General features: G+C 61.3%; 1 protein-coding gene and 1 long non-coding RNA gene across 5 annotated transcripts in view; both read left to right on the forward strand.

Moving 5' to 3' along the window:
* Nucleotides 1–591: 591 nt before the first annotated feature.
* The window catches only part of PACS2 (phosphofurin acidic cluster sorting protein 2), a 54,711-nt gene continuing 27,875 nt past the window's right edge, over nucleotides 592–27,427 (forward strand). For 2 of the 4 annotated variants that reach the window (XR_012073866.1, XM_072963878.1), the window contains exon 1: nucleotides 592–902. Coding sequence is in view for 3 of the 4 variants with exons in the window: in XM_072963878.1 (XP_072819979.1) it covers nucleotides 784–902 (119 nt within the window). In the remaining variant the exon portion in view is untranslated. The remainder of the gene's footprint in view (nucleotides 903–27,427) is intronic. The other 2 variants (XM_072963877.1, XM_072963876.1) reach the window with 2 other exon arrangements.
* On the forward strand, nucleotides 21,064–21,808 carry LOC140697210 (uncharacterized). Its single transcript, XR_012074067.1, has 2 exons — nucleotides 21,064–21,344; nucleotides 21,640–21,808. It is a non-coding gene; the product is annotated as an uncharacterized lncRNA (long non-coding RNA).

Consider the following 27,427-nt stretch of genomic DNA (forward strand, 5'->3'; position numbering starts at 1 on the left):
CCGGCGGTCTGCCAAGGGAATCGGTGCAGGGAAGGGTACAAGGAGACCGTGGTGGGACAAGGAGAGTTCAAGTGGTGGGCGAGGCTCCGGGGGACACGAGAGGAGCAAGGGCCCGTTGGTCTAGGGGTCGGTGCGGGGGACACAGGGGACTGCAGGGGACAGGACGGCGCCTGGGGACACGGGGAGTGCGCGGACGGGAGGAGACTCGGAGGATGCGCAGGATACCGGGAGGCGGTGGACGCGCAGAGTCTCGGCAGACGCAGGGGGACAATAAGCACTCCCTGGGGATCTCGCGGGGTGTCGGGCGGCAGGCGGACCCTAGGGGTCTCTCCCAGTCCCTACCAGCCTCTCCCAGGGGGCGGGGCGCGGCACGCGGGGCGGGGCCTTGCGCAGGCGCAGACGCGCGCTCCCGCGGGCCGCGGGCGGGGACACCTCCCCCGGCCCCCGCGGGAGGGGGCGCGCGAACCTCACTTCCGGTGAGCGCACCGCGGTCCGCCATTGGGACCGAGGAGGCGAGCGCACGCACGCCCAGCCAATCGGCGGCGGCGGCGCGGTCGGAGAAGGGAGCGCGCAGCGGGGGCGCGCGCGGGCGGGGCGGGGCGGGGCGGCCGCAGCTTGGTCACCGCCCGCGGGCCTGTCCGACGCCGGCCCGGCCGTCCCCGCCGCCCGGCAGCCATGTGACCGCGCCGCCGCCCTCCGCGCGCCCGGCCCGCCCGCCCGCCCGCCGCGCGTCCGCGGCCCGGCCGCAGCCCAGGCCGCCGAGGGAGCGGCGGGGCCGGCGCCATGGCCGAGCGGGGCCGCCTGGGCCTGGCCGGCCCGCCCGCCGCGCTCAACACGCCGGTGCCCATGAACCTGTTCGCCACCTGGGAAGTGGACGGCTCCAGCCCCAGCTGCGTGCCCAGGTACGCCGCCGCCCGCCCGCCGCTTTGTTCCCTCGCGCACCTGCCGGCCACCCGGGATCGGCCACCGGGGACCTCGCGCCCGGGCCCCCGTCGGGGCCTGCACCCGGGACCGCCCACCCCGGGACCTGCACCCGGGGCCGTCCATTCCAGGATCCCCACCCGGGATCGTTCACCGTGGGACCCCCATCGGGGACCGTCCACCCCAGGCCCCCCCACCCGGGGCCTGCACCCGAGCCATCCACTCCGGGATCCCCACCCCGGCCGTCACCTTTGCGCCTCACTTCGGGCACGCGCCTTCCCTGCGAGCAGCCCCTGAGGCGAGGATGGTCCCTGAGCTCCGCGTCCCGTGCAGCGGAAGAATCGCGCCGGGTTTCTCAGGCCCTGCGGTCCCCCGAGGCTGTCCCAGCTGCTCACCTGGTTGGCTCCCAGCTGGCATCGTTGCACTTGCCTACCGATGCGGTGCCGGTGGAGATGACTTAGTGTCTCCTCTCTCCGCCGGTTCCATAGATCTCCTTTCGCGTGTGGCCATGCTGCCAAGCTGGAGCGGCCTGGAGTCAATCTCAGGGCACGCAGTGCCCAGAGGACACACAAATCTGGGACCTGGGACCGTGATTGTGCGCCTTCATCCTTCCTCCTTTTAAGGGACTGGCTCTGCCCCTGCTGCCCTGCTGGCGGGGTGGCCACCCTTTACCTGTTGGCACCGTGCTTTGTGATTTAGGGACTTCCTTGTACATAAACACTGCTCTTTGCTTCATGCTGTTAATTTTGGCACCGCAAAAGTCACTGCCCTCTCCATTTGGTGGGGAAGTGCTCAGTCCCCAGTGGTGACAGCTGGACCAAGTTCACCCCCAGGCCAGTGCTGTGGCCATCCCAACTCTACCCAGACCTGCAGTCTCCCTGTCTCTCCTGTCAGCTTTAAGCTCTGCAGGTTTCTTCCTGACTCAGTGGTCCCTGCTCAGGAAGCTCTGAGGTTGAGGGTGAGAGACCCACCCTGGGGCCTGGTTCTGGGATAGTCGCGGGGCCGGGAGGGCTGCAGGTGGGCTACAAGGAGGAGCTGTCCCTTGGGAGACCTGCTGGTGGGACCAGAGGAAGTGGCCAGCGTGTGTGGACAGGGGTTCCCGCACCGTCTGCCCTGCTCCTTCAGCAGGTGTGTGAACCCGTGGTAGGGGCTCCAGGGTCTGCCCTCCCGGAGCGCAGGGCTGGCAGCTCAGGGCGTCGGCTGTGCCGAGTGGAGTGGGTGGGTGCTCCCAGACATGGCTGGGGCCTCCCCGAGGATGCAGTGTCCACCTGAGACCTGAGGGTCAGCGTTGGCCAGGGTTTGGGGTCGAGGACTTCAGACCCACCTGCTTGCCTCTTCTCGGGAAGTCTCCAGGCCTTGAGGGGAGCTCAGAAACCCCTCCCCGGGCCTGGTTCCTCTCCCCTTCCCATCTGGGCACTTGGCCCAGTGTCGGGCCCCATAGCCCAGGGTCATCCTGGACACCCCCGTGCTCCTCCTGTCTGTTCCCCCCGGCATCATCCCCACCCCCACCCCAGCCCTCTTGGGCTGGCTGCCCTCTCACTTCGCTCCTTGAGGGCACTCTTGCCCCTCTTGGCCAGTGCCCCCCAGAGGCTCCACCGAAACTTTCATTGGAGGAAGTGGCCCGCGGGCGGGGGATGCACTGAGGGGTCCTGCAAGCCCCCCCATGGAGCTGGTCTAGGAAGTCCACTCTGGTGTGATGGGGAGGACGTGGGGCAGGATGTCAGGGGCTGGGCTGGACAGTACTGGGTGTTGGCGGTTCTGTGGGTGTTGGGTGGGTGAAGAGCTTCGGGGTAGAACAAACAGAACAGCGAGCGGTTATACGAATGCCACCTGCCTGTCCCGGTGCAGCCCCCCTCCCTGGCAAGGTCGCTGCTCTGCCTCTGGGCTGTTGTTTGTTCTGCTCGTTTGGAGACTACATAAAAGGGACCCCACTCTTCGTTGGTCTGCACGGCTCACTCTTGCCCAGTCTGTGCGTTTCTGAGCGGCATGGAGCTGATGTGTGGTGGCCCCTGTAAGGCAACAGCTCGAGTCTGTGCTCTGTCAGGGGACCTGTGGCTGCTTCCAGGTTTGGGCCGGACGTGCCCTGTGGGCGTTCTCGAGCCTCCTCTGTTGGGAGCCCCTGCTGTGCTGCTAGGGCAGCTTACTACCAGGAGGGTTCCCAGGGTGCTCCTGCCAGCCGGACCCCCCACCCCCCCGCGTGCCCACCGCCCCCGCTTCTCGGCAGCACAGCCTGACTTCCAACTGTTGCCAGCTTGGTGGGTGTGAAACGGTATTGTGGTTTTAATTTGAATTTCTCTGATTACTAACACAGGCCACTTGTACTTCCTCGTAAGCCAAATTCCTGTTCATCTCTTTTGCCGAAATTTTTTCTCCTTTGTTTGTCCCCCTACTGGACTCTCAGCAGCTTTTCGGAGACGGTAACCCTTTCTCCGCTGGCTGTATTGAAACCGCCCTCTTCTGATGATATGCGTGTTTTGCCTGTCTTGGGGAAGGCTGCGGTTCCTCTCGAGGATGCTGGCTTTGGTCTCAGTCTTGTTTCCTGCTCTCTCCTTCCCATGGTGGCGGGAGAGCCCTGAGCTCTTCCCGGGAGCTCCAGCCAGGCCTGCGGGGCTGACATGAGGAGGCAGGCCTCCGTTTCCTGGACGTCCTAGAGGGATCCGTTCCAGACAGCGCCACTGCCTGGTGACCTCCCCGTCACGGCGGCTTCTGGTCCGTGTCCCTCTGCTGGCATTCCCGGATCGGCCTCCTGTGCCCCGACCCCCAGACTTCAGTGGGTCTGGTTACTTTGGACCCTTGCTCTTCCTGCTTGATTCCTCTTCCCTTTGAGGTTTGTGGGTTTTGTGAGCTCGGACACCTCTGCACGTGCCATTGCTCACTAACACCCTTCTGCCACTGCCTGTCCACGTCCTCTGCCCAAAGAGGGAGGTCGTGGAGGTCTGGGTCCTGCTTGCGGAAGGGTCCTCGGCTGGGCGCGTGGGTCCTGGCAGCTGTGTGCTCTGGGCGCCACCCGCGGCGACCCATGATTCCCTCTCCTGTTGCGGGGTGTCTGTTGTAGGAACAGACCGTACACCTGAGCTTCGAACCTGCCGTTGGTGGGCGTCCGGGGCTGATGTGTTCAGAGCCGCCGTGGCCATCTGGGTTCGGGGCTTGGGGGCCATGTGTCCACTTCTCTTCAGGAACGAGCGATCTGTTCATGGGGAGGCGGGGTGTGTCCGCTCTGCAAGAAGCTGCCAGCTTTCTGATGTGTGGCCTGTCCTGTGGCTGCCAGCCATCCCTGCCACGTTTACGTGTAGCCATTCTCATGGCCTTGTGAGATTTCTCCTTCGGGTGTCAGTCTGTCCGTTCTGTGCGTGGATGCTGGACGTCACCAGAACCTAAGAGCTTGCCGTGGTCCTTCTTGTAATCGCTGGTGCAGTCAGTGACACCAGGGGACCATCCAGAGTTAAACCTTTCACTCTTGGAAACGTTCCAGCGTGGTCTTGCCCTGTTACCCTCCTGTACACTGGTAGGTCTAGGTTAAGGTTTTATTTAGGACTTTGCATCTCTGTCTAGGGTCTGAATCTGCTCAGCTGCCGCCCTAATCAAATTTTGGTGCCAAGACACCCTGTGGAATGAGCTCTTCCACGGCGTTGTGTGTGTGAAACTGGGGCTGTTCGTTCCTTGGCTGTTTGGGAGAAGTCACCTGCACAGTGACCTGAACTCCGAGTCGCTTTGGGGGAGGTACACCTGCCTCTTGATTCAATGTCCTTCATGGTTGTAGGACACTTCCGCCACCTTGAGTTAGTTTTGGAAATACAATTTTGGGGGAATTTGTCCATTTTGTCCAGCTTTTCAAGTTTATTGGCATAAAGTTGTTTCTCGTATTCTTTTTTTTTCAGTTCTGTGGGCGCTATAGAGCTGTCCCGTTTTAATGCTTTACGTTGAGCATTTGTGCAGGTGGACAGCCGCGCTCTGAACTGTCTCACCAGTGGTCTGTCCATTTTTTGAGAATGAATATTTGTCCTTATCTTTATTTCCTTCATTCATGCTCCTTAGCTGTACTTTGCTATTCTTGTTCTAATTTCTTTAGAGGGATGCATAGCTCATTATTTTTTTCCTTCTTTCCTCTCACGTAAGACTTTATAGCTGCGGAGTCAGTAATGCTTCGGCTGCATTTCCCAAGCTGTTACTAAATGTAGAATTGTTCAGTTCAACATGTTTTGAAAATTTTCCGTTATTCTTTCTTAAACATATGGGATATTTCAGAGTTTCTTGGTATCCAAACATGGGGTTTCTCCCTCGTTATTTTCGGTCGTGGAATCCATTTCTTCCCTTTTTCCCATTACTCTGACTCGGCTGTGCTGTTGTCAGAGAAGGTGGCGAGTCAGGGCGACGCGGGGTCCTCGCAGCTCTTCGGACCTGGCTCCGTGGCTGGGTCTGAAGTCAGGGCCGGGACGCGCTCCGCCTGCGCTGAGGAGGAGCGCGGGCCTGGCCAGCAGCGGCGCGCTGTCCGCGGGCTCAGGTCTGCCTCCTCCCCCGGGCACTCGGGCAGCGCGGTGGCGGCGGGCCTGTCTGCTCTGGGCCGCGGGTCTGACAGCAGCGTGGCTCTCCATCCCGGCTTCCTCTCGGAGACTGTTTGCCTGTCACAGCTCTCCCCACCTTCCTTCTTTAAGCTCTCCTGTGTCCTCACATGCCAACTGCGTCTTCGGCTGTTCGGCGTGGGCTGGAGCTCGTTCATTCCGTCTGACAAGCCCTGTTTTTAAACGAGGCACTCGGCCGCTGTCGTTTGTGCGAGTTACTGCCGCCGGGCCATGGCCGCCGCTCTGTGTCTGCGCTGATTGCTGTCCCTACACTGTTCGCGTTTACTCCTCTCTTTTGTCGTACTTTACGGTGCGTTGACTTTCTTTCTTCCTCCCTCTCCCCCACCCCTTTGGCGCTGGTCACCGTGTCACTGGCCGGGGGTCGCCGGGTAACTGGTGCGCGCTTTCGCGCTGCGGGCCTCGCCGTGCTTCCCCTGAGCGACTGGGACCCGAGAGCGCGTCGTTCTGCCGCAGCCCGTCCGCGCTCAGCGGAGCTGGCTTAGTGAGTTTGTCTGTCTGCATTTTAAGCCCGTGTGGGGCTCCTCTTACTGCTTTGTGTTGTTAATACTTGGTTAACCTCAAGCTCCTCACTGTGTTTCTTCGTTCTTCTCGTCTCAGGACTTGGCATCGTTCCCCCTCTTTCTGTCTGAAAGCTCACCTCTAGGTTCCCTTTACTGAGCGTCTGCAGGTAACCGTTCTTTCAACGGATCTGAAAACGTCTGCCCTGGGCCTGGAGGTTGTCCTGCGGGTTGTGGAGCTGGGCGGCATCTGCCCTGAGCTGGCGCTTGGCTCTGCTACGGGGAGGCCTTCCTGTGTCGCACGCGGCTGGTGTGAGGCCTGACTTCCCGCCGGAGGTGGTGCAGCACCCCCCCCCCCGACCCCCAGCTGCATGCAGGTGCGATTGCTCTTCTTGGGCCCGAGTGGGGGTCACTGGACTCTCTGACTTGGTGGGTTGATGATTCTCATTAGTTCCAGAAAGTTCTCAGGCATTTTTTCTTCTGGTGGGGCCTCTGCCCCGTCTGCCTCCTCTTGGCCAGAACACGACTGGACGTGCGGTCGCCCTTCCCTCTGGTGTCCACAGAGGCGGACCGAGGGCCAGTTCGCAGCCTTCCTTTCTGCTTCTGTCCACGGCCCACTGCACCCCAGCCTTCAGGAGGGTCTGTGGGCAGCTGCTTGGCGGCAGGCCTGGTGTCGAGCAGGATGCTGTGCTCGGGAGCACGGGGAGGTCACTCCTCCGTTTTGCAGGTGTGTGTTCGGGAGCAGTGCTGGTTGGGCGGTGGGCTGGACGTGTGCACAGGGGGAGGTGGGCTGGGAAGCTGGTGCAGGGCTTTGAGAGTGGGCTCCTTCTGCCGGATGAGGGCTGCGTCGGGGGAGAGGCTGATGACTCTGACCTCGGCCGTCCAGGCCCGGGGGCGGGGTGTCTCTGGGGAGGCCTGGCCGCTTGGCCGGCGCGGAGCCCCAGCGCACACCTGGACGACACCTGGAGGGGTCTGCAGGTGCCCAGAGCTCCGTGGGCTCGTGCCATGAGCACCCTGTCTTCCTGAGCTGGCTCTTGTGTGGAAGGAGGCAGCTGTTCCCGGCAGGTGCCGCCTCACTTGGTGCTTAGTGGCCTGCGGATGGCTAGGAGGGCCCCCGAGTCGCTCCACTGCCTGCTTCTCTCTTCCTGGGGTCTGGACTGCAAAACGAGGCCCCCGCTTCCTCCCGGGGAGTCAGATGAGGAGGGGGGCGTCTGCGTGCAGGTGGGTGCGGGGGGCCAGTCTGGAGAAATGACAGGAGTCTTTCTGCGCTGTGATGGGCATGTGGAGGCAGCAAGTCTGATCTCGAGGCTCCTTCGGAAGTCCAGGCATCACAGGGCTTGGCCAGAATGACCCCTCGCAGAGATGGGGTGTTCAGGGGCAGGTGGGAAGGGAACGGCAGGGTGGGGAGCACCCCAGCACCATGTGGGCTGGTGCCGCAGCTCCACCCTGGCCCCCCAGTCCAGCGTGCCCTCCTGCCGCATGACTTGAGTCCCATCAGACGTCCCAGACGGCCCCTGCGCTTCGGGTCTCGTTAGAGATCAGCTCACAGTTGTCGCTGCTGCTGGCGCTGAGTATTTTGGACTCCAGGATGCAGAGGGTGGAGGGTGCATGAGCAGCTGGCCCCTCCCAGCTGCCTGTGCTGGTTGCTCAGTGGTGGCTAGATGGGGCACTGGCAGTTGCCCTAAAAATAGCCTGTGAGCCTATTTAGCAGCTGGGCTCCCTGCTGCCCTGGAGGCGGGTTGTCACGGATGCGTCCTCAGCCAAGGAGGACTTTGCAAAAGGCTGTGATGCGTAGAGAGGACATCCCTGTCCTGGAGGACAGAGTTTCTAGTCCAGCCCTTTCCATCCACAAGTGTCTCCAGCCCGCACTGCCCGCCTGCCGCTGGAGGGAGGTGGTGCCCAGTGTTCTGCGCTTTGTGGACCGAGAAGCCAGGCTCTGCAGGAGCCCCTCTCAGCGGCGGTGGACACTCAGTGCCTAGCTCTGCAGGCCTGGTAGTCCGCCCTGTGGAGGTCAGGGTCGTAGCCCGGGGTCTCCTGCATGGCTGGGCCAGGATAGGTCCTGGGAGACATCTGGTGGCCTGGCCCCAGGCACCTTTGTCCCAATGATGGGACAGTGGAGGGGCCAGGACAGGTGTGACTGTGGGAGGGGCTCAGGTCAACGTGCAGTGGGGTTCTGCCCTCCCAGTCTTCCGGACAGATTCGGGTGGGCTGAGAGTCTGGCCTGGCCTCTCCTCCGCCGGCAGATGGGCTGGGTCTTGCTCTGTCTCGTGCTCTGGCCATCAGCGGGCCCCGTCTCTGGTGTCCGTGCAGCGATCTGCCCCCCTCGCCCCCACCCCCCGCAGGTGCAGTGCAGCACACACACCGTGGGTGGGAGGTGAGCAGCGTGGGCTCAGGCTCTGTCTCACTGCACCCTTTGTCCCCACGAAGGCTGAGCCCTGTTGGAGGGGTTGGCCGTGCACTTCCTGCCTGGGCCAGGCCAGTGGTGAGACCCTCAGAGGCCCTGCTTTCTTCTCAGACCTGGGTTCCATCTGCCCAGGGCCGGGTGCCTCCTTCTTGGTGTTGGGAGCCTCTGCCCTGTCTCACTTGACCTGGTAGGGCACACGTGGTCCCCGTGGGGACTGGGTGATGCCCCGGTGCGCAGACCCTTGGGGAGGGGCCTTGGGCTCTGGCGTCCTTCACTGAGCTTCAACCCTGTTTCCCAGCTCAGGCCTGCGGCTGGCCTTGCCGGGGGCACTGATGCTGCTGCTTTCACGGGACCTCGAGTAGGTAGGACCTCCCTGCTTTCAGATGCGAGAGTTGGATGAGCTTTTCCGGCACAGCTTGCATTCCCAGGCCCCAGGTGCTGTGGCGTGAGGGGCGGCTCTGTGCAGGTGTCCCCCAGCCCGGAGGATGGCGTCACCACACTGTGGCTCCTGGCAGCCAGTGCCACTGTCGCTGCTGCTGAGCCCGGGTAGGGGCTCTCCCCCTGCTTGGGAGTGTCGAGACGCGCGTGGGGCTGGCTTCTGCCACCTGGGAGTGGACACAGCACATCTCCAAGGGGCCTGGAAGAGCCTCAGGCCCACGTCGCACTGGGAGCGGCATCCTGGCCGCCGAGGGGCTGGGTGGGGGCAGTCGCTGCAGGTGCCCTGTGGTGGGGCCCAGCAGAGGAGTGGGGGTGGGCCCCATGTTCCCTGCCCCTCTAAGCTGGGTGCGCTGGGTGGGAGGGCAGTGCGAACTCTGGCTGTAAGGCCCTGTCCTGGGTTCTGAGCTCTTGTGAGTGACCCTGTGGCCAGGACGCTGCCACTGGCCCTGTTCAGGGTCCCTTTAGGGGTGCTGAGTGGCTCCAGCCCCACGCTGGCTGCCCGCACTCTGGCTCTCTGGATTCCAGCTTGGGCTCCGACACTCACTCTGCTTTAAGTGGAAGCTAGCAGAGAATGACAGAGTCACTGTGCCCCGTGTTGGTGTGCCTTCCTGGTGGCCCGGCTCTGGGAGATGAGCTGGGCCTGGAGTGTGTTTGCAGATTGTCCAGTGCAGCAACAGGGCACTGGTGGACTCTGTGATGAATTTGTGGGCCGCGTCTGCTTTGAGAGAAAACCGACCTGGGGCTGCAGGGTAGGCCTGCCCTGACCCCAGAGAGGTGTGAGGGTGGGGCCGGGGGCGGGCTTGGGGCCCGACTCAGAAGAGCTCGTGGGCGGGAGGGCGAAGGAGGGGACTTCCCAGAGGAGAGGGCACAGGAAAGGCTGGCGGCCTGGCAGTGAAAGCTTGAGGTGGCAGGAGGGGTGGGCATCGGGGCTGGTCAGCACCAACCCAGGATGCCCCTGGGGTCTGGGGGCAGTGGGCCTGCGCTGTGATGCTGAGGGGCACAGGGTCCCGGCTCCTCCGGCTGATAGTGCCTTGAGTGTGGAGTCCTGGGTTTGTGCCGGAGCAGAGCTGGGGTCCCGTGGGACACTGAGGCCTCAGCCGTCTGGGGTGTCTGTCCCACTCCCCACCGGCACCAGCACCTGCCTGTGGGCCTTGGTTCTGGCACGTCCTCGAAGGTGTCCTCGAAGGTTTCAGACATTTGTTCGTTAGTAACCTGGGCAGGGGACAGGACCACTGGCGACTGAGCCGCTGGGGCCCTACTGGAGTGGCCCAGGTCTGTGTCGTCGGCAGATGCGAGCCTGGTACAGGAAGGCCCCCTGGCTTGGGGGCGATGATGATGCGCGTTCTCAGGGAGAAGTTTGGCACAGACAGGGGGCCCCCAGCCTCCCCGGGGAGGGGGAGGAAGTCTGCAGGGAGGCCCCGTGCGGCCAGGACGCTCAGCCCTTTCCCTGACCCGCGGAGAGGACACCACGCCTGTCTCCCCTGCTCTTGCTGGCCTCCTGGAGAACCAGTCCCTCGAGAAAAGCAATGACGCCTGCTAGAAACCCCTCCCCGGGGGGGCCGTGGGGCCTGGCTCAGCACTGGCCGACATTCCATCCCTTGGCCCCACCACAGAGGCCCGCGGGGATGGGACAGCCGCTGCACCAGCCGCTGCTCTCGGGGCGTGGAGCCTGCTCTGTACCCAAAATAGGAGCCCAGTGCCACCATCCTGGGCGGCGAGCACGGGCTGGAGGAGAGGGTGGACGGCTGCGTAGACCTCAGCCCAGCGCCTGCCCACAGAAGGCAGCTCCCCTAAATGAGGGCTCAGTGGGTAACAAGTCGGATTTCCAATTAAGCTTTTTGTGCTAGGAGTGAAAGAGGACGTGTCTGGGTAGACCGAGCAGAAGACAGTCCCTTGGGAGCTCCTTCCTGCTGGGGCGTCTTTCCCGCCACCCCTAAGGCGAGAGTGAGGAGGAGGTCTTTCTCAGTCAGAGGCAGCCTGGCAGCCCCGTTTTCACGTGTTACCAACCAACAGAGAAAGGGCGTCGGGTTCACCGTCCTCCGGCGCGTGGCTGGCTCCGTGCCGTCCCGGAAGGCCTCTCCAGGCAGACCCGCACCCCTTCCCCAGGCCAGCGGCCGTGACGCCGTGTGCTGGGTTTGTGGAGGGGGTGGCTGTGGAGCTGGGTGCTCGACGAAGGCCTGCGGGGAGGTGCACTTGTGGTTGGCAGGGGCCTGCCTCCTCGCCGCTCTCACGTCCCTGTGACTGGCTTGGCATTTCCGTCGACATTCCAAATGTGCTTCCTGTCACCTGCCCCCTGGACGTCCTGGGGACCAGGTTGGCTGGCGGTTGAGGAGGGGACGCAGGGCTTCCAAGAGCCCTGGGAGAGTCCAGGGTGTTCGGACCCCTGGCTGGGTCTCTGCAGTGTAGGGTGTCAGGGGCCCGGGGCCCGAGCATCCTCGCGGTGGGTGGGGGTGGCACCACTGAGGGGTTAGGGAAGAGCCTTCTAGTCTGCTCAGAGCCTGAAACCTCTCAGAGGGCTTCTCCCCGTGGCTGGGCGAGGTCCAGGCAGTGCTGTGCTTGGGCACAGCTGGGGTGCTCGCCTGCAGCGTTCTCTCCATCCCCACATCTTCTGTGACTGGCAGGGTCGTGGTCCATGAGGAGCTCACCCGACGAGCAGGCGCGCCTGGTGCCTTGTCCACACGAGGAGACTGACTCCAAGCAGGGCCAGAACTCGGAGCGAGTGTCCACGGCGTCGTTGCCTGGGGAGGGGAGGCTCCGCTGGTGTCAACTCTGCCTCCTTGCCTCTTGGGGTCTCGGGGCTTCTCCATGGAGAACAGGCTGTGAGGCAGGACCCACCTAAGCGGACGCAGTGGCAGCTTTGCACCTGGGAGGTGGGGCCCCCAGGAGTAAGCACTGTGCCCGTGGTGGGAAGTGGCTGAGCCTGGGGGCTGGTGCCCCTGACCACTGGGCTGACCTTGGTGTGACACTGCACCCCGTGCGGTGACAGCCTCTGCAGCAGCCAGAGGGGCTTGGGGTCAGCATCTGTGTGCTGTGTGGCAGGGGGGCACCAGGAGGAGCGGGTGGCTGCGTGCTGGCTGGTGCGAGAAACAGCTCTCCTCAGATCACCTGTTTCTCAGCAGAGCAGCAGTGGAGCAGGGGTGGGAGGGCACGTGAGGTGTCGGCCCAAGAAGTGGACCTCGGTGAACATTTGGTGCCAAGAGTTCTTTGGGGCTGTGGCCAGCATCGCAGATGCCCCAGGTGGAGCCAGAGTGTGGGAGAGGGGTCCCAGGTGGGGCTGGGCGGGCTGACAGGTGGATCTGCCACTGGAGGTGGCAGGCTGAAAGATGGGCGGTGGTCTGGGTGGAGATCTGAGCAGTGTGGGACCCAGGTGGGGCGGGGGCGCCCACAGGCTGTCAGCTGAGATGGGAACTGGGGCCGGCTCTGTCTGGGGTAAGAGGAGGGCCATGGGGTTCCTGGGATTCCACTTTAGAGGGGTATCTGCTCCAGCTGAGGCCACGTAGATGGCGGGGCATCGGGATGGAGGGGTCCTGCCATGCAGCCTCTGTGACTCGCCCTGGCCTGCTGGGCACAGGATCTCTCTGTGGACCCGCGGCCCAGGGTGGCGGCTGGTGCCTCCAGGTCACCACCCAGCTGGGTCACAGCGTTTCTACCTTCCAGTTGATCCCAGAGGGGCGGGGCTGCCACGGCTCCGCTTCCTGGTGACAAGCCCTTTGGTCATTTGTCACCTTTACCCGAATACCGCGTTTTCCTCAAGCACATCCCCCACTCCTCGCGCGCAAGCGTCCCCGCGCCCGCGTGCCGTCTGCCTTCTGGTGCGGAGGAGCAGCGGCTGGAGACCCACACGGGCGCCTTCGCGTGTCGGCGCCGGATGGTGTGCCGCGCTTACTCTGTCGTCTTTTCTCCGCTGTGCTTGTCCTTTGTGATTTTTGGTCATTTATTCCTTGGAACTTTTCTTTCACTCCCTCCAGGAAACCTGTTTTCTAGGTCGTTTGTTACCATTTGCTTAAAAAGTGAGGTTTCCTGGCACGGAAGGGAAGCTGGCGTCCCTCCCGCCTTCCTGAGAAAGTCGGGGCCTCGCGCAGGGCTCTGCACCCCCCAGCCTCCGGCTCCGCCCCTCCTCACGTGCCCCTGCCCACCCCCAGGCCCCCACCCGGGCGCCCCCTTCTCAGTCCTCTGTGGCCCGTCCCTCACACCCTGGGGACCGAGGGGCCGGGGCAGAGTCTGTCCCCAGGCCTCTGGTGGTTTTGCAGTAAGCCTGCCGGCGGTTCCTCCGTGGGTGGTGTGTTCTCTGGCTGTTCAGATGTGTTTTTCCTTTGTCCTCCTCCTCAGGATGCAGCGTCTGCCCGGTGTGAGCACCGTGTCTGCTCGTCCGGAAGAATCCCCACTGGGGTCTGGTTAGATGTCGGGCCCCCTCCTTGGCTCCAGGCTCTGCCATGTCCAGTGCAGGGTGTCACACTGAGGGGCTCTGCCCAGGAAGGACCACACTCAGCTCCGTGGGTGGGCCACACGTGCAGCCCCTCGGACGCCTAGCAGTCTCGTGACTGCCCACACATCCTTGGCACTGGTGTGCGGGGGTCCCTGTATCGTGGGTGTCAGCGGGCGGGCTGTCTGAGGGTGACCTGTGCAGCAGGGCCCCCAGAGCACATGGGAACTCCTAAATGGAGCCCAGGCTGTGCCGACCCTCTGCTGGCCAGTGGTGGCTGCAGGTGGGAGTGAGGGCAGCACACTGCCCAGTGGGCTCTTCCCCAGCAGCCTGGTGTGGGATTGCCGTGGCTGTTGGCCTCCAGCACCTCCCGGGCTCCCTGGGTGGGGGGGGGCCTCTGTGTGGGGAGCCTAGGGGCAGGGAGGGGTGGAGATGCAGCCCAGCAGTCCAGGGGCCCTGCTGGGGGCCCAGACCCTGGGTACGCGTTCCGAGGGCTCAGCTTTCTGCTGGACGACAACTCTGTCCTTCTGCCCCTCAGGCCCCACCCGTGACCCCCCAGAAGGGAGGGGCCTTGACTCCTAGCTGAGAAGTCCTCCGAGACAGGCCCGCACCCCCTCGCCCTGTCTCAGCTCTGGCGGCCGTGGGGCCCCAACCCCGTGTCTGATGAGGGCCCTCTTCCGGGTTCTTACATGACGTCTCCCCGCTGGGACCTCATGTGGTGGGTGAGGCCAGGGAGCTCTCCGGGGTCCCTTTATCAGGGCACTTATCCCATTCATGAGGCTCCACCCTCATGACCCAATCACCTCCCTGAGTTTTTCTTTCTAATAACATCACACTGGGGCTTGGGGCTTTGACGTACGAATCTGGGGATCCATAGTCTGTGGCTCCTGCCGTCTCCCCGGTGCTTTCAAGGGTGCAGTACACGCACGTCTCTCCCCTCACAGGTCTTCCAGGGTGCACATACCTGCTGCCCTCCGTCCCCTCGCCAGGCCCCGTGGGCACGTCCTCCCCTGCATGGACCTGAGGCCAGCGGAGCCTGCGTGCAGTGGGGCCTGCAGCGCTGTGTGCTGGGCGGGGGTCCGGGCCTGGGAGCCGGTTCGGGCTCCTTGTGACCCCTAGCTGTAAGACGCCAGTGAGACGTGCGGACCCTGCCCTGCTCCCCACCAGCTCCAGCTGCTCTGGGCCCCTCCACCCCTCGATGTCTGATGACCTAGAGCCTCCCAGCACCCCCTGTAGCCACGCCTCTCGCCCAGCAGGGGCTGATCTGTCCGTCCTGCGAGCCTGCCCACGAGGGCCCTGTGTGCCAGCCGGGGGCCCCGCTCCTCCTGGCCCTCGCGGGAGCCTGTCCTTGATCTTTGCTGCCTGGACTGGGGGTTCAGGCTTCCCAGAGAGAAGGCTCTGGCTCCTTGCCAGAGTGGCCTGGGGACCTGGCTGAGCCCAGCCAGGCCAGGGGTGAGGTCAGGGCATGCTAGCTGAGCCCCTGGGAAAGCTGAATGTTACAGGAGCTGGGAACAGGTGCCTCCTTCCAGGGCCACCCCCAGTGTGCCCTCACCCTCCCCACCCTTGACCCCTGCCCCCTGCCCCATGAGAAGGCAGGTGTGCAGTAGAAGACAGTAGATTTTGGCAGAGAGGCCAAAGGAAGGCCGTGGCCTGCCCTGTCCAGCTAGCTGGGGCCCTGCTGTCCTGGCTGTGAGTCACCCAGCCCACAGCCTCCCACCTACAGCAGGGCCACATGGGACTGCCCTCAGCCCAGTGTCCTTGCTGCCTACGGCCAGTAGCCGTCCTCTGCCCCCGCCCTCCCCATGCTGGCCTGTGCCTCCCCTGCCAGAGAGGAGCCTCACCCACAGGAAAGTGCCAGGCAGGGGCCCCTTCCTGCCGGGACAACGTGGGGCTCCCCTCCAGCAGCTGATGAGGTGTGCCCGCGTGCCTGGGGCGTCTGGGTCAGCAGGGCGGAGGACACAGGCCTGGCCGGCCCGAGGACGGGTGTCCTCTTGGCTAGGCCCGGGTCCCGTGATGGCTGATGACCCCATGTGTATGCGCCCCATTGCCGGCTAGCTGGAGCTCACTGGTCCCAGGCCCCATGCTGAGGCTGTGCGTGCACCCCAGTGTTGTTCACACAACCCCCTCGGGGGGATTGACACGGACGCATGGTGCTCTCTGCAGGTGTCTGGGCCGACAGGCCTCTATTGGGCACCCGTGCTTGGCCAGGCCCACCCACCGGCCAGCTGCTCCATGCCCGTGGCCATGCTGGCCCTGGCTCCCAAGGCCCACTGCCGCCTCTGAGAGGCTGGCTCCTTTGCCCCTCCTCCCTGTGCCCTGGTCCCCTGGCGGGGGGCCTCTGTTGCAGCAGGAAGGTGGCCACCACCCCTCCCGGGGGTCCCGGCCTTGGTGCTGAAGTGCCTGCCTGTCCCTTGCTTCCTGCAGGGCCGTTCCAGCCCCACCGGCTGCCAGAGACACTGAGAAGGCGCCCCTGACCTTCTCTCCTGATTAGCAGGAAGCAGCCGTGTCCAGATAAGGCTTGGACACCAGCGAAAGCTGAGCTGGGCCGGTGAGAGCTGGCAGCTGCCCCAGGCTGCCAGAGAAAGGGGGCCAGTGGCACAGGTGCGAGTGGAACTCGAGGTCTTGGCCTTGGACAGGCTTTGCTCCTGAGAGCTGCTTGGGTCGCAGGCACCATGGCTGGATCATTTTTACAGCAAATGCGTTGGGCCGCCCGCTGCTGTGCAGAGCTCCTCATGGCCCAGCTTTGCGCCTCAGCCGTGCTGTGGCCCAGCTGCATGGACCTGGAGCCGGGCGGGGTGGGGCGCTGCGTGTGGCCTTCCCCTGCCTGCACCGGGTCCTGCTCCTGGGCCAGCCAACCCCGGGAGGCAGGCCGGGGTGGGGGCTGCCTGGTCACCTGCCATCACAGAGCCCCAGCGCCCACGAGGGCAGGCACGCGGCTGTACAGAGAGGTCAGCTCCTGGAGACAAAGGGCCCCTTGGTTCTCCCTCCCACAGGACACACAGTCAGCGTGTTGGGGCCACAGAAACAGCCCTACGCATGGCATCCTGGGTGTCTGGAGCATGGTGGGAGTCAGTGTCCTATTCCGAGGCCCATCCCGGGCATCAGGGCATTTTTCAGAAACCCATGACGGCTCTCCTCACCCTTCGCAGGCTGTGAGCTGCAGTGGTCCTTGGCACCTGCTCTGGGCCGCGAGGCGAGTGTTGCTGGTGGGGTATGCAGTGGGGCAGCCTCTCCAGAAAGCGGTCTGCAGTCCCTCAGAAGGCCAGACACAGGGTCCCCACAGGGTCAGAAAATCACTCGTTGAGAAAAAGTGGCACAGGGGCTGGAGCCCCACTTGCACATGCATGTTTACAGCGGCCGCCCCGACCCCCGCGGGTGGGCGAGCCCAGGGCACGCTGCCCAGCAGCGGAGTGACTCCCTCGCCCCGAACGTCAGACCAGACGGGTCCACAGAGAGCAGGCTCGTGGCTGCCAGGGCTGGGGAGGGGGCGGGGCCTCCCTGTGGGGCGACAAGGCTGCCCTGGAACGAGGGGCGGTGTTGGCTTGTTTGCGCCCTGGGTGCACCGGGTGCCGCGGGCTTGTGTGCTGGAGAACGGCTCGGAGGGTCGGTTTTACGTCGTGCGTGTTGTACCGCAGTAAAGAAAAGTTTTAAGAAAAGGGGCAGGGAGGGTTCTAGATTCAAGGAGAGCAACCAGGCAGGCGGGCAGGTGTGGCGCGCCTGGACCCTGCACTGCTGACAGCAGGGAGGCCGCCTGTGATGACGGGCGTGGGGTTCTGCGGGCGGCAGTGGGCAGCCGTGTGGGGGGCTTCTGGAGAAACAGCCCCTCCCTCGCGGTGATGCTGTCCTGGGGCTGAGGGCCCTGGTGCCCCAGCTGGGTGGCCCAAGACCCCTGGTGCACACGGGGCAGCGTCCCTACTTGGTGGGGGTGGTCGCAGCGCTTGCCAGAAGTTTCTGTAGAGCTGGAGCTTCTCAGCGTGCGAGCTGGGGCCAAGCAGAGGGCGGCCGGCGGCAGAGAGAGCTGCCTGGCCTGGAAGGTTCTGCACCCGAGATGGACGCGGGCCGTGGGTCTGTGCTTCTGTGAGTCGCCCCTTGGTGCGGTCGCCCACAGTTCTGTGGGTCCTTTGTCCTCCTGTTGCTCTTCTGTGAGCGCCTTTGTGCTGAGACACCAGTCCTTTGTCGGCCCCGGGCATCGTGGCTCTTTTCCTGCATCTGATGTTCGGCTCAGCGTGCGCGTGGTGCCACACACCTTTCCCGCCTCGGGGAGAGCTGGTGCCTCACGGAGCTGGGAGCCGTTGTGTTGGGGTCTTGTGCCTCCCTTCTGGCCCCTTTCTCGAGGACTGGGGCTGCACGGCACTGTCCTAGGCCCTGGCCCGGTCCCACCCTCATGAACTTACTCCACTTGGGGAGGCAAGTGAGCTGAACAGACACGCCCCAGCCTGGGTGCTGGCAGTGAGGAGGGAGCAAGGGGGATGTGGACCTGCCTGAGTGCTCACGGTGGTCAGTGGGTCGGAGCCAGGCCCGGGGCCAGCTGGGTGCTGTGCTGGGAGTGCAGGAGGCTGGACAGAGACAGTCACTGGGCTCTGCCAGCAAGGCACCTCCACACCACTGGCGGCCACGGGACCACTCAGGATCACGGCGCAGCTGACTGAGCCCCGGGGGCCCGGGGCCCTCCTGGGGTGCTGGTCCGGTGGAGAGGAGGCCAGGGTGTTTCCAGGAAATGGGCAGAGCCAGGAGCGGGAGGGCCGGGGGCCGGCCCCTGGGTGGTCGGGAGGACGCTGGCTGCGCTCTGGGAGGAACTGCGTGTTGGGCTGGAGCTTCCCCTTCAGAGCAGACACGGCAGGAGGAGCGAAGGGGGCTGGTGTGGCGGTCTTGCAGGAGGATGGCTCTCCGCCCCTTCTGAAGCCAAGCAAGACCAGGAGTGGCCAGAGACCTGGGAGGCGGACCGAGTGGAGCCCAGGACCACCGGGTTGGGTCCGTGGCAGGGAAAGCCAAGGACAGGCCCGGCCTCAGACTCTCTGGAGGACAGAGGCACAGATGCCTGGGGTGGAGGGAGGAGCCTGGTGGCTTCCTCGTTGCTGCTCTGGGTGTAAACTGACGCCGGAGTCCGGGTTGGGCAGCGTGGTGGTGAGCTGGGGGCAGAACCCAACAAGAGCACAGCCTTGCGCCCGCAAAGTAGGGACAGAGGCTCTGGTGAAAGAACATTCCGGGACAGTGAGAGTTCGTGGGAGCCAAACTTGAGGGCTGACGCCGGAGGCTTGGCACAGGGAGCCGAGTGCCCCCCAAGAGCGGAGGAAAAGATGCGAGTGTTGGGGGCCCCTGTGCGGGAGCCCCAGCATCCCTATGAGAGACACTGCAAGTGCTTCAGGGAGCCGCCTCCCCCTCCCCCGCCGGCCGCCTCCCACTGCCCTCAGCCCTGCTGCTGTCCACGCAGTCCGCTGGGTGGCCCCGAGGTCCTCCCCGAGGCCGTGTGGAGCGGTGAGGCCGTGCCCGCAGGCGCCCTCCCTCCCCTGCTCAGGCCTAGGCATACTGCCCCTCTTCCAGACGTCTTTCCTCTTGGCGGATCCTGTCTCTCCTGTCCTGAGGGAGCGAGTGACGCCACACCCTGGGTGGGCCCTGGGCAGTGGGTCAGACAGTCTTGCTGTCCTCTTAGGGTTGGGGGCCTGTAGAGGGAGAAACCCTCATACCAGAACACACCTGAAGTTAAAACTGAGCCCTCGGTAGAGTTGTCCTGGGGCCCAGCAGTCCCACGTCGGGGGCTCCGTCCCAAAGGAAGTGAAAGCAGGGTCTCAGAGAGACATTCACAGCCCCGTGCTCACAGCAGCGCAGTTCCCCACAGCTGAGATGGGGAGGCAGCCTGGTGTCACTGACAGTGGATGGATAGGCAAGCATGTATGTTTCATGGTGGAGTGTCCGTCAGCCTTGAAAAGGAAGGGCCCCCAACACAGGCTAGAGTGTTTTGGACCTTGAGGACGCTGTGCTGAGTGAACGGGCCAGTCTCCAAAGGACAGAGCCTCTGTGAACCCCTCATACGAGGTCCCTAGATCAGGCAGATTCATAGAGACAGAAAGCAGGACGGCAGTTGCCAGGGGCTGGGGGTGTTTGATGGGGACTGAGCTTCAATTTCGCAAGATGGAAAGAGCTCTGTGGCTGGTGGTGGTGGTGGCTGCACAGCCGTGTGAATGTGCTTAGCAATGCTGAGCTGGTCACTTGAAAATGGTAAATACTACATGTCACAATAAGAAGAGAGAAGTAGACGTTGCCAAACTGTTCCCCAAAATAAGGCTCTAGCAGTTAACACTCTGACCAGGTGGGGAGCAGTTAAAACCAGAAGCCACAGGGTTAACCAGCGCTGGCCCTCGTGGTGCATGGCTGGACTCCAGGTGGACACCCAGGGAGGGGCTCTAGGGGCCAGTCTGCCTGGGGTCCTGCTCAGGTGGGGAGGGGTCTCCAAACCCCAAGACCAGCTGAGCCCCTGGGGGGGACTGCCCTTCCTCCGCGCCTCACCTGCCTGGGGCCCCAGGGGACGGGTGGCGTCCTCTCAGACCCCGTCCTCAGGGAACCTGTCTCCTCCAGCCGCCTGCGGGGTGCCCTTCCGTGGCTGAAGGAAACCCCGGCTCCGGGAGTTTGGTTCAGAGGAGGCACCCACCCAGCACGCGCCCCCAGGGCAGCAGGGCCGCAGGCTCCCGAGTCTGGTTTGCATCACACACTCGGGAAGCGCAGGGCGTTCAGTCCTCCAAGGAGAAGACTGCTGCCGTGTGCTGTTTCCAGCCTCTGCCCCTGCCCAGGAGGTCCTGCCCCCACACCGCTTGGAACCGAGGTTCTGAAGGTGGGCGGGCAGAGGTCTCCGTTCTGGGACTGGGTGCAGGTGCTGGTCAGGTTTCCTGGGCAGGAAGGGGGAGTGGGCCCGGGGGACCTCAGCCTCCTCCCCTGCTGCGAGGTGGTTTGGGAAGGGCTGGCAGAACTGGCCTCCTTCAGCCCCTGGGGAGTGTTAACCACAGGACATTCCTGTCCGAATGGGAGAGCCCTGCGGGCCTGTGTGTATAAAAATGTCTGTGGAGCCAGGTTTCCATGAACTTTCTGAAATGTCACTAATTTCATAACTTACAAAAACCAGGGGTATAGGTATGGTGCCCCCTCCTCCCTGGGTGTCATTGCCCTGGGGGGCCAGCATTGCCCCCGCTCAGCTCACCCCCTCCCCAGGACACCTTCCCTGGCCCCACAGCGGAGCCCCTTGGTCCCACTCCCCAGGCGGTGTGTGGTCCAGCCTGGATAGGCCGTGTTGAGTGGTCCCGAGGAGAGGTCCCTGCTGCCCCCTCCCACTCCCAGGGGCTCTGCTCATCTTCCTGTCACTGTCCCCCGCCAGCCTCTGTCCCAGAGTACCAGGGCCCGGAGTCCATCCACCCAACCCTGACCCCATGCTCGACTTGACCTCTGCCCCACGAGGCCCAGGTGCCTGGGCCTCCCTCTGCGAGTCCATCTGTCTGGTTAGCTCCAGAGAGAATGTGTCCGACCCTCAAAGTTCGCCTCCCCGAGGTGCCATCTCCTCCCTTCCTTCCTCTTCCTCTCTCTCCTTGCACCCCTGCACTTCCCACCCCACTCTCCCCTCTGACCCTGCTGGCACCTTCTCCTCCTCCAGCCTCTGTCCAGCACCCAGGCCAGACCTTCTCCCTCCAGCAGCCCTGGGCCAGGTAAGAACCAGCCCCAGGGCGCCTGCCTGCCTTCTGGGTGGGGTGGGCACCACGTAGCGCCCCAGGTGCCCCATCCCATCGGTGCCACACGCTCTGTAGGGCCCACTGACCTGAGGACGCATGGGAGCCACAGCACCAGGTGTTGTCCAGAGAGACGGAGACCCGGGGGCAGAGGCTTGGCACCATCTCCTGGGAGCTTGTCTCTAAGACAACCCCCTCGTCATAGCGGCTCCCCCCTCCCCACGAGGAGGGCCTGCTGGTGAAGCAGCTGACTCAGATGCTGCAGAAAAGGGAGGTTGTACTGTCCACCACCCCGTCCGTACACAGACCAAGACCAGCTGCTTCGAAAAGACCATCAAGCACGGAAGGACGAAGCAGAAACAGTTCTTAGATGTACATCCACGCCTGCACAGATGAATGGAAATCCCGCGGTGGGGGGACTCATTTGGATAAGAAGGGACCGGGATGGAGCCACGAGGGTGACTGGGCTGGCTTGGGGCCTCAGGAGCACGTCTGTAACGGGCTTCTGTGAGATGAGAGCCCTCAGCGGTGGCCCTGGGACTCCCCTCCTTGGGCAGTGGGGACCCTGTCAGTAAGGTGGTGGACCACCATGTGCCGTCAAAAGCCCCACGTTGGTGTGATGTGTGGGTGTCGATCTGAATACTGAAACTCCTTGTTTTATACGCAGGTGTTGGAGAATGAGAGACTGAGCCTGCAGTCAGGGGAGCATTCAGCTCCAGCTACATAAAGAACAAACAAATCTAAAAGGAAAAATGGAGGAATGGAGCTAATAAAGAGTGAAACTTAATGAAATAGAAAACAATATTAAACATTAATAAAAGCCACAAGTCAACTGCTTGAAAGACTAATAATAATGTCGCAAACTTTGGCAAAAGTGATCAAGAGACGAAGGGAAAGCACAACATAACAACTTTTGGGCTGAAATGATCTAAAGTCCAAGAACACTACAAACAACATTGCCAATAAGTGTGAAAAATATAGTGCCTTTCTAGCAGGAAACATTAATTACTTAGTAACTTACTTAGTAAGATAGAAAACAGTGTAGAGACCAATTACATTAAAACCTCCTCTCTCCCCCCAAAGCACCAGGTGGTTTATTTGCGAATTTCATGAATCTTCAAGAAATAAGCCCTGTCTCATATGAAGTGTTCCAGAGGTTGAAAAGAGGTTAGAAAAGAGCCAAAGCCTTTCACTTTATGAGGGGGGCAGAGTCATGGAATCTCCCAGGGGCAGCGCAAGAGTGGGGCGACCTCGTGGACGTAGACGTGGAAACCCTAAACAAACGCCGGCCAGAAACCCCTACGGATTTATGTCACCAAAGGGGAGGGGTGGGGGTCAATCAGGAGTTTGGGATTAGCAGATCCTAACTACTGTAAATAAAACTGATAAACAGCAAGGAACTACATTCAGCATCTTTAATAACCTCTAGGGAAAAAGAATATGAACTATACATACGTGTAAATATATATAAAGTGAATCACTATACTCTACATCAGAAACTAACACAACGTTGTAAGTCAACTGTACTTCCATTAAAAACAAGCCCTTCGAGGCATAAAATGGCAAAACTACATCATGAAGTAGGAATTATCTCAGGAATGTGTGGGTGATTTAACATCAGAATATTCATTATTTTTTCACATTCACAGAGTGAAGGAGAAAAATCACATGATATATGCAGAAAAAGCACTTGATGAAATTTAAGAGACATTCTTAGGAATATAGCAATAAGGAGGAACTTTAACCTATTATAGGATACCTACTAAAAATCTACAGGCCTGCACTATCCTATATGGTAGCCTACATTTGGCTATTGATAAAATCCATTCACTCATTAAAATGCGGAATTCACTTCTGAAGCTGCACCAGCCATGTTTCAGGTGCTGGCTACTGGCTACTGGCCACCAATTAGACAGTGCGGCTGTAGGACATTTCCATCACTGCAGAAAGTTTACCGGACTGCGCTACGATACACACATCATTCTTAAACACGAGCAATTTACCTTTAGGTCAAGAAGAAAGGTATCTAACACTTGTTGAGGTCCTGGACAATGCAACAAGACATGAAAAGTAGATAGGATTGGGTTGAAAGAAATAAAATTGCTGTGTGCAGAAGGCATTATTGTTCAAATGGACCATGTAAGAGAGTGTACAAATTGCTAGAGCCAATGAGAGTTCTGGAAGGTTGACTGACAGAAGATCAACACACAGAACGGACGGTGTTGACGCACGCGCAGCAGTGAGCTCGAAAATAAGAGCAGCAGCGAATAAACTGGACAAAAGGCTTAAGGACTTTCACAGGGAAGCGCCTGGCCACTCACTCAAGGATGTAAAACCCCTGAGTAAGGAGGCGCCGAGACTCAGTGATGCCCTAAAGATGTCAGTTCTCCCTGAGTGCAATTCAGTTTCATAAAATTCCATGTAGGAATTGAACTTGGCAAACACATTATGAAGTTTATATGAAATAGACAAGCAACTTTAAGGAAAAATGACGTGTGTTTGGTTAAAGGAGTATTTTCTTTAGCAGATACATACTTACTTAAATAAGCTATACTGATTAAAACAATATGCACTTGTCAAAAGCACAGGCAGACTGGCCTGCGGAGCACAGAGGACAGGAACACACACGACCACAGCACTCTTCAGATGGCCTTCTTCCCCAAGAGGAAAGGGTGTGCTCTTGCAGGAGCGGTTTGGGGACAAGTGGACATCCGCATAATAACAGGTCGCTGCCTCACACCATACGCACAACAGCTCCAAGTAGATCGATGACCTCAGTGTGAAAAGAGGACAAAGAAAATTGGGAGTAGGGCTGTGGAATTAAAGATGACAGTATCCGGGAGACGTAAATCACAAGGCACGTTTAATCATGCAAACGTGTTTTAGAAACCCATCCGCCTGACAGCCTGCGGCGAGGAGCTGGCATCCAGAGCGTACGTAAGTCAGTGATCACATCCAAGCAAGTGGAGAATCCCCAGACGGTGAGGCGATGTCAGGGCAGTAGAGCAGCGGGCGAAGGCGGTGTCCAGGCGGCCCACGATCACCCGAAAGGCTGTGCAGCCCGCCCTGTGGTCGGGGCGGTCCCGCGTAGCAGTGCGGCGAGCCTCTCGCGTGCCAGGCCCCCAGAGCTAACGGTTCTGCTCGTTTGGAGTGTTGTTGAGGATTCGGGGGGATAGGGGCGTCCTCCCCAAATTCACACGCCAGATTCCTAACTCCCCCAGTACGTGGGGAAGTGACTGCGTTTGGAGACGGAGCTTTTAGAGGCCCCTCGGAAGGTCCTAATCCATTGTCCTGGTGTCCTGGTAAGATGCGACCTGGATGCGCAGGGAGACGCTGGGTGCCCACGCACCGGAGAAAGTGCACGTGCCCAGGAAAGTGCGCACGCACAGGGGAAAGTGTGTAGTGTGTGTGCTCGTAGAAAAGTGCGTGTGCACAGGGGAAAGTGCACGTGTCCGGAGAAAGGTGTGTGTGTGCACAGGAGGAAATGCCTGTGCACAGGGGAAAGGTGCGTGTGCACAGGGGAAAGTGTGTAGTGTGTGTGCCCATAGAAAAGTGCATCTACACAGGGGAAAGTGCATGTGTCCAGAGAAAGGTGTGTGTGCACGGGGGGAAGTGCCTGCGCACAGGGGAAAGGTGTGCACGCAGGGGAAAGTGCACGTGTGAGGGGAAGGCCTCCTGAAGAGGCAGTGAGAGGGCGGCCTGAGCAGACCCTTCTCCTGTGACCGGAGGAAACCAACCCCACAGGCGCCCTGACCCTGGACGTCCAGCCCCAGAACTGTGAGAGGACGACGCCTGTGTCTGAGCCACCCAGTCTGTGGTGTTGGTTGTGGCAGCCTGGGGACGTGGACACCGGAAGCGTGTGGGAGTCACCCCCACCCTGCCCCACGCCCAGCAGGAGTGCACTTTAACCCCACAGCTGGGGAGGACAGTTTGACAACCCTGGGCCCCGCACCCCACTCAGGAGCGGATGCCTGCATGGCTCTCACACGGAGCTGTGAGGACGCGGCCAGTGTCCCAGGTTACTGGGAGCAGCCTGAACAGCCACCACGGAGAGGGAGAAATCGTGTCCTCACAAAGTCATTGCGTACACAGCAGGCAGGGGGACGCACATTAATGACGTGGCCCAGCGTTTATGGCTCTAAAATCAGAGGTGGGATGGGAAGAGCAGGTTGCAAGGGCACCGCAGCCTGAGGACAGAAGGATGCGCTCTGCCATGTGCACACGTACGGAGTGAACGTGGGACATGCCTGGAGGTCTAGGGCACAGCCGACGGCTCTGTAGCAGGGAGCCAGGACTGCAGAGCCACCTGAGCGATGCTGCCTTGTGTGATGGCCCAGGTCTCAGTGGCCCAGGGCTGCCTGGGCAGTCTGCCATCCTCAGCCCATGGCTTCCACCCCTGCGTCCAAGGTGGCTGCCTGGGTCCTGCCATTGCATCCAGTGGGGAGGCAACAAGCAAGGGCTTGCCGCCCAGAGGATGATACACATGGCCTCTGCTTGGGTTCCGCCGCCGGGCTGCTCACTGGCCTGGCCCAGCTGCCTTAGACAGGACGACCCCAAGGCTGGCACCCAGCCAGCATGGGGGAGGCTGGAGGCCAGAGTCTGGGAAGGGCTGGCAGTCTCCTGGCAGGAGACCCCTCCTCCCTTCAGAGGGAAAGTGGGGAGGGCCACGGGGGAGCACACAGCAAGTTTCTGCAGTTCTGGCGGCCTGATTTCTTTCAAAAGAGCTGCAGTCGCGTGGAGATTTTGTTAGCTCTTGTCTGCAGATGGGTGGGTTTTGTGGCATCGCTCTCTTAACGTTTTCCTCTATCTCAGAAGACAGACCCGAACGCCGTTCCTCTGGGCTAGGTGTGGAGCGTGGCCCTTCCGTCGCTCCTGCTTTGAGCAGACACAGCCAGAGGGAGGAGAACAGGGTGTGTGAGCGAGGCCCCCCACGTGGGAGCACTGGGTTTCCACCTGTGGCCGGGTGGCATCTCCAAGTGGGCGTGTCTCGGGCGTGCTTGGCTTCTGTCTGTGTCACTGCTGAATCTGCTACGATTACAGGCTGTTTTACAGAATAACAGTCCAGGTCAGGGCTGAATCGCTGTTTCGGGGGGGGGGGTTGGTGTGTTTATTCACGATTTCCTTAAGGGCCATGAGTTGTGCAGTAAATGTCGTCCTTAGTTTTCCGTGATCCAGCCCTTGGGCCTGTCCCTCAGAAACAACCTTGGAGGAAAAGCAAATAACGTGTGTTCTGTTGATCTGGCTCAGGTTCTGAACGCAGGCGAGCCTTTTCACTCTTCTGACGTTGGCACAAATGGCAGCAGCTTGAACATCCTTTGGACCGAGAAGGGAGAGAAAAAGAAAAAGAACCCACAAATGGCTGTAGATGCGGTTTGCCGTTGCTGGGTCCAGCCCCAGGTCTTCTGGGTTTTTTGCACTTTTGAAAGATGCTTTAAAACACTTACATCCAGGAGGGTGGGAAGGGATAAACTGGGAGTTTGAGATTTGCAGATACTAACTGCTAAATATAAAATAGATTAAAAAACAAATTTCTGTAGAGCACAGGGAACTATATTCACTATCTTGTAGTAACCTGTAATGAGAAAGAGCATGAAAGTGAATCTACGTGTGTGCACGTGTGACTGAAACGTTGTGCTGAGCACCAGAACCTGACGCAACACTGCAAAATGACGACACTTCAGTCAAAAAGAAAAGAAAAGCTTACACACGGGAGAATTCGACCTGGCCCCTTTCCTGTCTGCAGCTCAGTCAGGTGGGAGCTCTGGGCGGCTGCACCCAGAGCCCACCCCGCGGCGTCCCTGGGCCTTCCCCTCCCCTGCCAGGCTCGCCTTGCGCCCTGCGGCGGCCCCTTGCAGACTCACGAAGTGGGCGAAGACGCAGGGCCGCCTTCTACTCCAGCTTCTGTCCCGGCACCATGCGTGGTCCCTGTGTGTCCACGCGTGTCCCTGCTCACGTGCGCCCGCGGCCATGCTTCGGTCCCCTTGCCCAGCAGCGCTCCTGGGTGGGGACAGACCGGGGTCTGTCCAGGTTTCCAGTCTGGGGCGCTCGTGAACCCAGCTGCTGGGAATGTTCATGTCCGAGTCTTTGGGCGGGTTTATGCTTTTCCTTCCCCTTGGATGGACTCCCGGGGGAGTGGGGTCGGGGCGCCGTCCGTCCGTCCGTCCGTCTGCCTCTGCGCATCGGGGTCCCAGCCCCAGCCCCTCCGCCTCCTGGCAGCACTGGGCGTGTGGCTCTTGTCTCGGCCCTTGTAAAGGGTGTGTGGTATCTTGTTGAGCCTTTAATCTGCATTTCCCTAATAACTAACAACACTGAGCATCTTTTCATGTGCTTGTTTATTATCCACATGCCTTTTTTGGCTAAGTGTCTGTTCGGATCCTCTCCCCATTTTTACTGGTTTACTTTCACATTATTGAGTTTTGAGAGTTCTTTGCACATTCTGGATAAAGCCCTCTGTC

The sequence above is a fragment of the Vicugna pacos genome, chromosome 6 (genome assembly GCF_048564905.1).
Source record: "Vicugna pacos chromosome 6, VicPac4, whole genome shotgun sequence".
Classification (NCBI taxonomy): Eukaryota; Metazoa; Chordata; class Mammalia; order Artiodactyla; family Camelidae; genus Vicugna; species Vicugna pacos.